Source organism: Aotus nancymaae, unplaced genomic scaffold, assembly GCF_030222135.1.
Source record: "Aotus nancymaae isolate 86718 unplaced genomic scaffold, 86718_ANA_hifiasm-v0.15.2.pri h1tg000010l, whole genome shotgun sequence".
NCBI lineage: Eukaryota > Metazoa > Chordata > Mammalia > Primates > Aotidae > Aotus > Aotus nancymaae.
Genome location: NW_026988421.1, coordinates 16,425,166 through 16,438,422, shown reverse-complemented (window position 1 = coordinate 16,438,422; position 13,257 = coordinate 16,425,166). Strand labels below are relative to the sequence as shown.

Here is a 13,257-nt window from a genome sequence, read left to right as displayed (position 1 = left end):
TGCCTAGTTTCTTACTTAGACAAAGTAATGTGCGACACACTAGATGAAATATCATATTTGGAAGATATAATTATTATTATCATCATCGTTGTCACCATCGATCAACCCAGAATAAGATACTGTTTAAAATAACAGGCTGGGCATGATGGCTGACACCTGAAATCCCAGCACTTTGGGAGACTGAGGTGGGTGGATCATTTGAGGTCAGGAGTTTGAGACCAGCCTGGCCAACATTGTGAAACTCCGTCTCTACTAAAAATACAGAAATTAGCTGGGTGTTGGTGGCAGGCACTTGTAATCCCAGCTACTCAAGAGGTTACGGCAGGAGAATTGCTTGAGCCAGGGAAGCGGAGGTTGCAGTGAGCCAACATTACTCCACTGCACTCCAGCTGGGGGAACAAAGTGAGACTCTGTCTCAAAACAAAAAACAAAAAACAAAACCACTGTATACGTGTGTGTGTGTGTGTGTGTGTGTGTGTAATATAATAGCATATATATCACACTCACAGCTATTTTGTTCCTTTAAGTTCTCAGATTGGGCCACCCTAAGTTGTTAGTGTTCTTATCTACTGCAGTGACAAGCTACTATATTTCTATTTATGTTTTTATTTCTATTTCTTGGCCTTCATTTTTACTTCTTTTCCTGTTAACCTAGTAAGCTAACTTTCTAGACCTTGAGGGAGCATTCACTTACAGGATTCTCACCGTACTTAACAAACCCAAATGCCTGTCTCCACTTCTGTTCTTCATTTTGGCATCTGAAAGCCCGAGTGACTAATTCTAAGACAAGTGAATAGAAAGCTGGTGTGCAATTCTGCTGTGGGAACCTGCTGGAGCGCTGCCGAGCTTTCTGGACTTGTAGTGCTTACATTCCCAAATAGAAATGAACATCTTGAGGGATCCTTAAGATAACTTGGCAGCATCCAGAATTTTGTGAGCGTTTTAAGATTGCCGGTTCTTGTCTAAAGTGTCAATAAGAGTTACAGTTTCCTTCAGCAAGTGTCAAATATATATTTATATCATGGCAACTCATATTTATAGCAAAAGAGAAAAGATTCCTTTCAAAGAGACTTAATATATGTAGCCCTCCTGCTCACAAATCCAATTTATACTTCATGGACACAGACTGTCATGTCTAGCAGTATTTCAAAGGGGAAGGAAGAGAAACTGAGCAGACACTTCACAAACAAAGCCCAAAACAAAGTGAAAATGGTTTTCTCCAAATCTCTAGGCATAAGGTTGTCCAAATGGCCCAAAGATATACTAAGACAGAATGAGGTTACAAGGAAGTTTGGAGAACAGAAATAAAAATACACCCAACCAACAATGGATGTTATGGAAAATGGACGGAGAAGCCAGTGAAATACAGAAACAGTCTGTGCCGTGCATCTCAGCTTTACAACCATGCAGGCGTCCTCAGCTCAGTGAGTCCCAGGCCTGGGTCACATGCTGCAGAAACAAGGACCAGGAAGTGGACTTGGGCGATGGGAGGCTGGGCTTCTGGCTACCAGAGTGGCAAAGGGCCCCCGCCTGCCTCTGAGATGGACATCCTACCTCAGGTCAAGCTCCCAGCAAACATCCATTAAAAAAAATAACTCCCTCAAGTTCCAAGACAAGCTGCAAGATAAAAGTCAATGAAGGGCCACAGAAAACCCTGGAAGACATTGACTTATCTCAAAGGTATCTTGGATGTGTTTCTCAATGGCCTTAAGTTCCCCCATTCTGAAATTTCTAAGTGCTGGAGAGATCTTCCATGTAAATGGATACATGTTTTTCAAAATAACTAAGACGTATGGAGAATCAGCATTTAGCCAAATACACTAGGCTTTTAAAGCAGTATCTTTAATGTCCAAAATCTCCATGATGTATCCTTTTTTTTTTTTAACTGCTCCCTGTGGAGCAGGACTGCCCAATAGGCAGCTGTGCCCAAAGTAGCCAATGCTTTATCTTTTAGGTTGGCAAAAAGCTCATACGATTGAAAAACTAAGTATATACTGTTACATACATTACACTTTGCATCTGAAGCATAAAGACTATTTCATATGAACAAACTATACGCATATGTCTAGTAAAAAGAAAAGGGGAGAGATTATCGGATGTTTTAAGTTCAGGGTCCCTAACTCCTTTTGGCCTAATACTTTTTATCATTTAAGCCCAGAATATCTGATGATGTCAAAAACTTCAAAGGCTGAATGAAAACAGAAAAGAATGTATATCTACATTTTTAATAAAGCACCATTTAGGAACATAGGGTGGTATAATTTTTATAACCATTTAATATTTCTATGGATAAGTAAATAGCTCTTAATTTTGTGATCTAAATGACTGAGGATTGTTCTTGGTCTAAGCCTCAATAAAAATGCAATTTTCTGGCCAAAAGTGAAAAATAAAAGTGTGCTTTAAAAATTATCTTTATGCATATTTATACTGAAACACATGGCCCTCATGTGAAGGAATGCTCCTGGGGTGGAGAGGGCCTGGGGTCTTGTCCGGGCACTGCCACATCCTAGTGGTGAGCCCCTGGAAAGTTACTTGGCGAGGGCCCCCGCTACTTGGTCCCCTCACTCAGCCCATTTCTTAAGGACGCTGTGAAAAACGAACAGAATGGTGCCATCAAAAATGATTTAAGGCTGGGTATGGTGGATCACACCTGTAATCCCAGCACTTTGGGAGGCTAAAGCGGGCAGATCACTTGAGTCAGATGTTTGAGACCAGCCTGGCCAACATGGTGAAACTCCGTCTCTACTAAAAATACAAAAAATTAGCTTGGTGTGATGGTGCACACCTGTGATCCCAGCTACTCAGGAGACTGAGGCAAGAGAATCACTTGAAGCTGGGAGTGGACGCTGCAGTGAGCTGAGATTGTGCCACCGCACTCCAGCCTGAATGACAGAGTAAGACTATGCCTCCAAAAAAAAAAAAGAAAAAAACCAATTTAAGAGCACCACGCTGACCAAGGTGGGCATGCTCTACACCAACACACTTCACCTCGTGAGGCAGGATTCTCACTGTTCCTGATTTATGGAGGAGGCAAGTGACGCCCAAAAGGATAAATAAACAACCCAAGGTCACACAGTTAGCAAATGACGGAGATCATATTTAAACCCAAGATTCCAATGTCTATGGGCTTTTCAACTCTCCACGTGGCTACTCATGGACATGAGGTAGTGTTAGTCATTGAGCAGTCACTAACACTTTGTGCTGTGTTATTTGTACAAACTGTGTAACTTTATAGGACCTGTGACACTTTTCTTTCTACAAAAAGTGTCTCTATAAAAGCTGAAATATGTATTAACCAAGTGAGGGAGTTTGTATTTTATTAACTCAAAATGTATTTTTTCTTAAATACCAGAAAAAAACAAAATCTCTTTCTTTCTTTTTTTTTTTGAGACAGGGTTTTGCTCTGTCACCCAGGCTGGAGTGCAGTGGCTCAATCTCAGCTCAGTGCAACCTTCACCTCCTGGGCTCAAGTCATTCTCCTGCTTCAGTCTCGTAGCTGGGACTACAGGCATGTGCCACTATGCCCAGCTAATTTTTTTTTTTTTTTTTTGGTAGAGACGGGGTTTCACCATGTTGCCCAAGCTGTCTTGAACTTCTGGGCTCAAGCAATCTGCCCATCTCAGCAGAAATAACCAAAATCTTAATTTGGCTAATGACTGCTATATTAAAGTCTCTTTAAAATATGCAATTGAAGGTTTTTTAAAAAAAAAACCCATAATTTCTTTATGATTTTATAAACATTCTCTAAAGTAGCATCTTGACATTTTATAAATAAAAATTTTCCCCAAAAATACTAATTAGCGCTCATAATTTAAAATAATCTGTCGGCCAGACATGGTAGCTCATGCCTGTCATCCCAGTACTTTAGAAGGCCAAGGTGGGTGGAACACCTGAGGCTAGGAGTTTGAGACCAGGCTGGCCAACATAGCAAAACCCGGTCTCTACCAAAAATACAAAAAGTAGCTGGGTGTGGTGGCTCACACCTGTAATACCAGCTACTCGGGAGGCTGAGGCAGGAGAATCACTTGAACCTGGGAGGGAGAGGTTGCAGTGAGCCAAGTTTGCACCACTGTACTCCAGCCTGGGTGACAGCGAGACTCTGTCTCAAAAATAAAATAAAATAAAATAAAATAAAATAAAATAAAATAAAGCAAAATAATCTGTCAAGAGTTTTAGAAAGTGTTGCGCCTATCAAAAAATTTGCTAATGGCAAATGGCATCTGTGTCTTCGATAAGCATGATTGCTTCAATAAGCAATATTATTTTCAAAGCATAGCAAATGCAGAACCAGCAAATTTATAAAATCACTGCATACTGGTGAGTACAGTCCATGCGCCTTTTAGGACTCAGCTGCTCAACAACCAAGTGAACAAAAAGGAGAAGCTTGGGTAGAGCGACAATGAAAATTCAGTAAACCAGAACAAGCTCCTCAATGGAAGCGTCAGGTGTGACATGCGGAGCAGCACATGGCTGGAGTCCTTTAGGACTATTTGAAGACCTGTGATAACGTCTGTGCTTGCCTCCTCCTCCCTCCTTCAGCTGTGATTGTTGGTTAATTTGGTTCAAATCAAGTTAGCACCATTCTGGGAGCTCCTACTTAATTTTAAATTATGGCCCTTTCATAGCTTCTTCGGGGCTCTGGGCTTCCCCAGTGTGGAGAGTTCCCGCTGAGGACGGCTGCAGAAGCGTCGCCGACAACGATGAAAACAAAGGGACGGGGCAGAAATGGGAGGCAGGAACAGAAAACAGAAGGCAAAGCCTCTCTTCTCCATCACGTGGGAGTTAGGACAAATCCAAAGACAACTCGGCTCAAAGAGAAACACTGATGTTGCCATAGATCTTTTAATGCTGCCCAAACACGCTAATATGGTTATAGTTTATCACTGGCAAGACAACTTTCGAATATTTGTTACTATACACTATTGTGTTTGGCTGAGACATGTTGTGTATTCAACCCAAGAAAATATTCCAATTATATATATTATATTTTGTTTTGACACATCCAAAAACAAAATAATAATATATATATATATTTTTTCTTTTTTCAAAGTAGTGGATAATAAATCTTAGGGTCTTAAACATACTTCCTGTTTCTTCATCTAGAGCTCTTAGAAGTGACATATTTCTCCCAAGGAGAGATGCTATGCCCGTTCTAAGACAATTGTTGAGTATAGTCATGACACACGCAGGCATGCTGAGAGCTCAAAAGCTCGGCACTAACTCTTGGAGATACACCTTATTAGCCTTCCCAGGGTGCTAATAAATCTCCACTATGCAGGGTGCTGCCTGGAGAAACCTGCCTCCTTACCTTTGATATGGGGAATGAAGTGGTGTCGGAAAGGGGGGTTGGGGCGGGAGTCGCTGTGGGTGGGGCTGAGGCTGCTGGTGCGCAGGTACGACAACCTCTGCACACCAGGAGACAAAAGCTCTGTGCAGCAAGGAGTCAGGGGCAGGGCACGGTGGAAACAGAAAAGAAGAACAGAAATTAACACAGGAGCAGGGAAAGTGCCATCGTTCCAAGGGAAAACAAAATCAAGAACATTAATCAGGAGGCTGAAAGGGGAGGAAAGAGAAAGGGTTAAGAATGCACCTGCTGAGGCTGAGGCAAAGTGGGGGAGAGTTTGCAAAGAGGTTCAGGCGGGTACAGAGTCACTCTCTGAGAATAAATGGCTTTGGTGAGAAGAAATGGTCACCCGGATGGTCTCTGTCCAGCCAGTAGCAGGCATGTCGTTTAAACTCAACAACAGCTGTGTGTAAAACGCACCTAACAAAACCGAACCCTCTGAGATGCTAATTTTAAAAAATGACAATCGTTGTATTTACATGTAAGGATCAGATTTTTTTTCTTTTTTTTTTTTCCTTAAGCTACAAACTTATCCCACTGGAAGTTTAATTTTATTTTGCCTACATAGAAGGAAAACCTATTTGTGTTCCCTGGGTGGCAAGGAGGTATCTATGATCCTGAGAACTGCAGCAGGACTGGAGGCTGGAAACTCAGTTATCTCCGGAAGAATGGACCATTCAAATCCAACCTAGACCGAGGTGGGGTTAAATCATCATCTGGCATCTAGAACTTGAGGAGTGGACACTTTGGGGTGTTCTACGTGGATCACAGGTATGCTATCAGAATCCCTCCACCTGCACTTTAGAAGGGCAGACCTCAAAATAATAACTCTAAAGCCTAAAAAGTGGCATTAGGCATACATGTCATATATTGTGAAAGGAGAGAAGGAGAAAGTTCTAAAGTCTATTGGCAACAGAACCATGATTGGAACAGATGAAAACTTTCTCAATAAGGACACGAGCTTTTAGGGGAAGAAGTGTTGATTGACCAGTCCCCTCACTGTTCAGGGGTCTCTGGAACAATGATGCCCCTAGAACTCCATTCCACTCTGATAACTCCACGGCTGGGGTCTCGGTGACCTCAGCATATGTACATGAGTAGGGTGGCAGCATAAAGGATTTCTTATTACCCAGATGTACAAGGGCTTAAATCGACATCCATGTCCTGGGCACCAGCAAAATGAATATAGTGGCCCATGAAATAAGGGAAATCAATTTTCTGGAAAATATTCATTTAATATAATTCAATAAATAGCATAAATACTTATCAGCATAGAGAAAATTACACATTATGAAAAGATCAAATAGTTTGAATTCTCTACAAGCATTAAATCTAGAGTCTTGGAAGATTGCAGCCTTTTATCATCCTGTTAATTCCTTTGGTTTTATTTCTTGTACAATTTATTTTAAAAAGGCAGCATATGGGTTTGTTCTCATCTACCCGTCCAGAAGCAAGAAGCTTAACATGAATGAAATCTTCATAGATGCACATCATCATCACCATTAAGTTTTATTAGAGGCCACAATCTTCCTTGTGAATCTGTTTCTCAGGGAATCTTGGGTCTGTACTGGGGTCTCCATTCTTCTCCTACCGGAGACACCCACTAGTAGCCACGGAGACTAAATTCTCTGCAGATGAAGGTCCACTGAAATCTGTTTCTTTGTGGCACTCTCTACTGTGGTAACGCCTAATGATTTTATGGTTTCCAAGTCTGATGGAAAATCTTAGATTTTGTTTTCTAAGTCTGACTGAAAATCTTAGGGTTGGAAAGGATCTTAAAACTGATCAGGAACAGCCCTAGGTACTCTTTCTAGAAAGTGCTTCACCAAGCATGCTTAGTAGCACCATGTACCTAGATAAGGGAAACAGAAAACATCTGTTAAAAACGGTGAATACTGAATTTTTTGGATGACGTTGGTATGCCTAAAAAGCACATCAAAATATTTTCTTTGGGAGATCTCCATTTTAAGTCTCAAAGTGAAGAGATTTTTGTTAACTCCAAAAAAAAATTAAAAAAAAAAAAACCCTTGCTTCCGGTAGTTCGCTGTCAAAATATAATGATTTAATAAATCAAAATGAACACAGCCATAGAATGACTGATGTTTCTAGAAAAGATGTAGCACAAAATATAGTTAGATACCAGTTTTCATTTTGCTCTGGGAGAGGGGCAGAAATGTTTAGGAGTCGATTTTTCAAGGTGCTATCAATGGTAGAGGAAGAAAAATCACAGAAATACAGTTTGTTCTACAGAGTGAATTCCAGGAACAGTCACCCTTACCAGGTCTGTGGAAATGCTGGGGAGAGCGTGACGTGGTTGGAGTGTAACTGTGGCGGCTGTACACAGGGGAGCTGATGGAGCCCTGGCTAGTGGACCGATGGATCATCCGATCCCGAACGTCCTGGTACCCCTGAAAACAAAGTTCAACACATTCAGACGATCACCATTCCTCAGTCGGAACCAAGTTTCACAAACGCTGCCAAGGGACTATCGTGTCCACTTGTTTATATATATTTGATTAACATATGCACTTATTTTCATGTGCAAATTGTGCAGATATTTTATATGCAAATGAGCATTCTGTGGCTAATACATTTTGTTCAAAATCTGCAGTACTTGGACTTATTACAAAATTTTAGGAGCCAGGTGTGGCGGCTCACACCTGTAATCCCAGCACTTTTGGAGGCCAAGGTGGAAGGATGGCTTGAAGCCAGGAGTTTGAGAATAGCCTGGGTAACACAGCGAGACCTTGTCTTTACAAAAAAAATGTAAAAAATTAGCCAGGTATGGTGGCACAGATCTGCAGTCCCAGTTACTCAGGAGTTTGAGGCTGCAGTGAGCTATGATTGTGCCAGGGCACTGCAGCCTGGATGACAGAGTGACCCTGTTTCTTAAACAAATTTTTTTTTTTAAGATGAAAAACTATAAACTTCCATAGAGATAGAGCTCTGGGACAAGAGATAATAATTCCAATGACCATGTTAATATTGTAGTTTTCAGTTTCATAAACTGTGTTCACATACCTGCCAGATCTGCATAACAAGAAAAGGTAGACCACGTGGTATCACCTCCCTCCCCGACTAATGCAGAAACAAGGTTCCAGGCAGGTAAGAGCTCTGTGTGTAGGTGTGTAGCCGGTAGGGGCAGAGCCTGCTTTGGAACCAGCCTCCTGATTCTAATCTCATCCTTTGTTCTGAACACCAAGCAACCTATACTGCCTGTAACGTTGATCTGATGGCATTTTAACTAGATTCTCCTGAAGAACAAGTTGATGGTTGCCATAAAGTCAGTATTTTACTTCTTACCTTGGGAAACATTCCAACAAAATAATTTCAAATGCCCTTTAAAAGGAGGAATAATTTATTCAAAGACTTTTATAGTGCCACTATTCATAAAGGCAAAAGTCTGTGTTACATGTTCAACAAATTGGGGCACAATTAAGAAATTATGACATATGGGCCAGGCATGGTGGCTCATGCCTATAATCCCAGCACTTTGGGAGGCCAAGGCAGCAGATCACCTGAGGTCAGGAGTTTGAGAGCAGCGTGGCCAACATGGCAAAACCTTGTCTCTACTAAAGATACAAAAATTAGCCGGGCGTGAAGGTGCACAAGTATAATCCCAGTCACTTGGGAGGCTGAGACAGGAGAATCACTTGAACCCAGGCGGCAGAGTTACAGTGAGCCGAGATTGCGCCACTGCACCCCAACCTGGGTGACACAGTGAGACTCTGTTTCAAAAAAAAGTAAAGGAAATGATGACATATAAATTCAATGGAATATCAGCACCACTAAAATGCCACCTGTCTCCAAATATAGAAAAGGATACATTAGGTAATAAGTACCAAAAAATCACGTGCACACAAACACAACATAAAACTGAACAGCTGAAAGAGTACAAAGAATATTTTATATTTTAAGAATCTATTGTCCTATGAAATTTCTATTAGCACAATAAAAGTAAAAAGTTTGAAAGAATGCATGAATACTGACTAAATGAAAACCTCAGTAACCATAGCTTTGTGGAATCTGAGAGCAAATGGCAAGGAAACTTTGGCTTGGTCTATAAATTAAATAAAAGAACAATGAAACCAAAAGCCCCCAAATGAGGTGCTTCAACCTTGCACAATTGGTCAATAATAGAAATTAATTCTTCATAATTTCAGTGCAAATTATTAATATGGATAGAAATTAATAATTCATAGCACTAGTCATAAACCATGAAAATACTATGGTAATTTTACTCCTTTGAATGATAGAGATTTCCTAAGAGCAGTCCAGTTTCATAACCTCCAGAAAGTTTCGTGGTTTTAAGATCAGATGGTTGATTTCAGACTAAACGGAGTAACCTCCCATCAAGATGGCTCTGTGTACAGAAATACGCCATGACTGCTGTTGGCCATTTCAGTACATTAAGGTTCAAAACAATTCATTATAGATGAGGGCAAAGAGCCCCGCACTGGAACAAGTGACTTATATCCCTGTAGACACTTTCCTTCCACTTACAGGACAGATTCATGTGAGGCCATTTTTACTTCCTGGTCTCCATTTTAAGAGAAATATCCTGCTGTGTCTGAGTCTCCTCTTCCTTTGAGGTAATCCCCATAGCCATCATAATCCCACAGGCAGTTTTTCTGTTCTTTTGTATGTTATATCCTTTTTCAAAAGTCCCAGTCTAGGGAAGGGCCAAACAATTATCAAATTCCACCCATTAAAATGGTAAAAAGAAATGGTACTTACTTCTGCTGATGGAGTAGGAGACAAAGTCCTCGGAGACTAGAAAAATAAAAGAGAATTTAGTCACAATGTTTGTTAACGCTTGGCCAGTTTGTTTGATTGTTTGTTTGTTTTGAGACAGTCTCGCTCTGGCACCCAGGCTGGAGTGCAGTGGTACAATCTTGGCTCACTGCAACCTCCGCCTCCCAGGTTCAGGTGACTCTCCTGCCTCAGCCTCCTGAGTAGCTGGGATTAAAGGCGTGTGCCACCACGCCAGGGTAACTTTTTTTATTTCTAGTAGAGATGGGGCCTCACCATGTCAGCCAGGATGGTCTCAATCTCCTGACCTCATGATCTGCCCGCCTTGGCCTTCCAAAGTGCTGGGATTAGAGGCGTGAGCCATCGTGCTTGGCTTCTTTGCCAGTTTTAATTAGAGTTGCTTATCAGAGTCAGCTGGAAACATTAGCCAGTTTATACCTGCCCGCATCCCTTCCCATCTCCCAGTCTTGTGATCAGGCACAAGTGTATCTGTCGTGAGGCTCAGACAGGTAGACTCTGACAAAGCTCCTGGGAGATTCTGGTGCACATCTCTAAGAACCATGGTTTGAATGGATATGACTGTGACACTTTAGGTGATTAAGCAAGGCAAATTGGAAGCATTTCCCTTACATGTTCAAACTATGCTCATTTTACTAGGATGAGTTACAGCACCTACCGAAACATAGGATCTTGTACACATGGTTGTACAAGATGTGGTTGACTAAATTACAACCACAGCGATCACTATAAAATAGTTCGATAACAAAAATAGGACTTTGGTGACCAGGCATGAGGCAACTTGCCTTGGCTGCCTTGCCAATCTCACTGCCATTCACCGCTGGCTTCCATCCTCCTACAAACACAGGCTTCCCTGGGGCCATCAACAGGCCAAGCCTTCTCTCACCCCAGGGCCTTTGCATGTGCTGTTTCTTCTGCTGCCAGTGCCTTTCACCCAGACACCTGCAGGGCTTACTCCCCAACTATGCGGACGTCTCTGCTCAAACCCACTGTCACACAGCACCTCCGTGAGCATTCCATCGAGAGGAGCAATCTAGCCCCTGGCACACTTTCTCTTTACTCTGCTTCATTTTTCCTCAGAGCCCTACAACTCTGTTAAATTATATTGCATATCTCTTTCTTTCCTGTCTGTCTATAATGCCACAGCTGCATGAGGGCAAGGACTGTTTGTTTACAACTACATATTCCCAGTGATGACTGCAGCTCCTGGGACATAGCAGGTGCTCAACAAGTATTTTCCAAATGAATAAAATGTTTACAATTAAGAGGCAAAAAGCTTTCAAATAGAAATGAAATGCAAACAGACCTTTGGAGAACACAGCCAGCCACGGGTGGACTTCTTGGTTATAGAATTTGCCCTTTTCCCCACATCCCATAGTAAGTGGGTGGACTTTCTATATTCCAAGCTTTCACAAACTCCACGGTCTCCTCTGCAGCTACAGCCTGTCTCTAGGGGGTCTCAGCTGAGTGAAGGCTGGTCTCAAGGTCAGGGCCCAGGTCTATATCTGCACTGACAGTAGGGCCCTGGGGGCACCAGTGGCTGCACAGAACTAAGCCGACTCCTGCAGTGCTTCTTAAATGGCAATATGTATAAAGGCCAGGTGCAGTGGCTCATGCCTGTGATCCCAGCACATTGGGAGACCGAGGCTGGTGGATTGGTTGAGGTCAGGAGTTCACCACCAGCCCGGCTAACATGGTGAAATCCCACCTGTACTAAAAATACAAAAATTAGCCCCGTATGGTGGCACATGCCTATAGTCCCAGCTACTAGGGAAGCTGAGGCAAGAGAATCACTTGAACCTGGGAGGCGGAGGCTGCAGTGAGACAAGATCGCACCACTGCACTCCAGCCTAGGTGACAAAGCAATACTCTATCTCAAAAAAAAAAAAAAAAAGGGCAGTACATACTTCATAAAAGAAGTATGTTAAAAAACTAATGGAATAAATAATAGAACAGCTTGTAAAGTTCTCTTAGTTGCAAGATGTGAGTATTGGGAAAGAGTTCATTAATATATATGATTTCTGATCCAAGGGGCACCCTTTATTCATAGGGAAAACCATGGGACGTCATTCCAGGTTATGACATTAAGGGTGTTGATTATGAGAGTAGCCAGCATTTTCCTTAACCACTTATTATATGCCCGGTACTGTTCTAATGTAAATAGCTTCACTTAATCTTTACAGAAAACTTCTAACGTAGGTATTCTTGTTCTCTATGTTCAGTTTGCAGATAAGGAGACTGAGGTATATAATTACCCCAAAGTCATATGGTTAGTCAGTATCAGTCTGTTTTGATTTTGGTTTTCGTGGTTTTCTTTCTTTCTTTTTATTTTTGAGACAGGGTGTCGCTCTATCACCCAGGCTGAAGTACAATGGCATGATCATGGTTCACTGCAGCCTCAACCTCCTGGGCTTAAACGATCCTCCCATCTCAGCCTCCCGGGCTCAAATGATCCTCCCATCTCAGCCTCCCAAGTTGCTGGGACTACAGGTGTGTGCCACCACACCTGGCTAATTTTTGTATTTTTTTTTTTTCAGTAGAGATGGAGTTTTGCTAAGGCTGGTCTTGAACTCCTTGTCTCAAGCATCTGCCCACCTCAGCCTCCTTAAGTGCTGGGATTACAGACATGAGCCACCATGTCTGGCAGAGTCTGGTTTTAAATGCAGAAATTTTCATCTCAAAGCCCAAACTCTTGAGTGCTTAATGTTTTACTGCCCTGAATAAAGCTGCTGGGAAGCACACACAGACACACCCGCACACGCACACCACACACCCCAAATCCTTAACACCATTAAAAAAACTCACATCCCCTTGCTTACATGACCTAAACACTAGTAAATTCTCATCCACAGGTTCCAAGTCCAATCTCTATGCACTTTGTTCAGGAACTTCCCCTCGCCTGTTATCCCCTACGAAACTCGGTGGGGTTCAATGGCAACTGAACAACCCTGGCCGGTGCGCCCGCGCTTGAGTGGCAACACGTGCAGCTACAGCAAAGCGACCACTAGGTGGCACTACATGAAAATGTATATCACTTCCTGTCCCACAGACCCTTTCCATGCAGAGCTATGCTCTGGAATAAAAAAACCCAGATTAGAAAGTAAATAAAACAACATATATATAATAAAAAATAAATATAATTA

General features: G+C 42.1%; 1 protein-coding gene across 11 annotated transcripts in view; it reads right to left on the bottom strand.

The window, feature by feature from the left end:
- ABLIM1 (actin binding LIM protein 1) overlaps nt 1–13,257 on the bottom strand; it is a 341,410-nt gene that overhangs the window by 26,837 nt on the left and 301,316 nt on the right. For 7 of the 11 annotated variants that reach the window (XR_010341745.1, XM_064373819.1, XM_064373821.1 and 4 more), the window contains 2 exons: nt 10,082–10,117; nt 7,623–7,752 (listed from right to left, as the gene is read on the bottom strand). Coding sequence is in view for 6 of the 11 variants with exons in the window: in XM_064373819.1 (XP_064229889.1) it covers nt 7,623–7,752; nt 10,082–10,117 (166 nt within the window). In the remaining 5 variants the exon portion in view is untranslated. Of the gene's footprint in view, nt 1–5,308; nt 5,429–7,622; nt 7,753–10,081; nt 10,118–13,257 lie in introns of all 11 variants that reach the window. The other 4 variants (XR_010341744.1, XR_010341741.1, XR_010341742.1 and 1 more) reach the window with 1 other exon arrangement.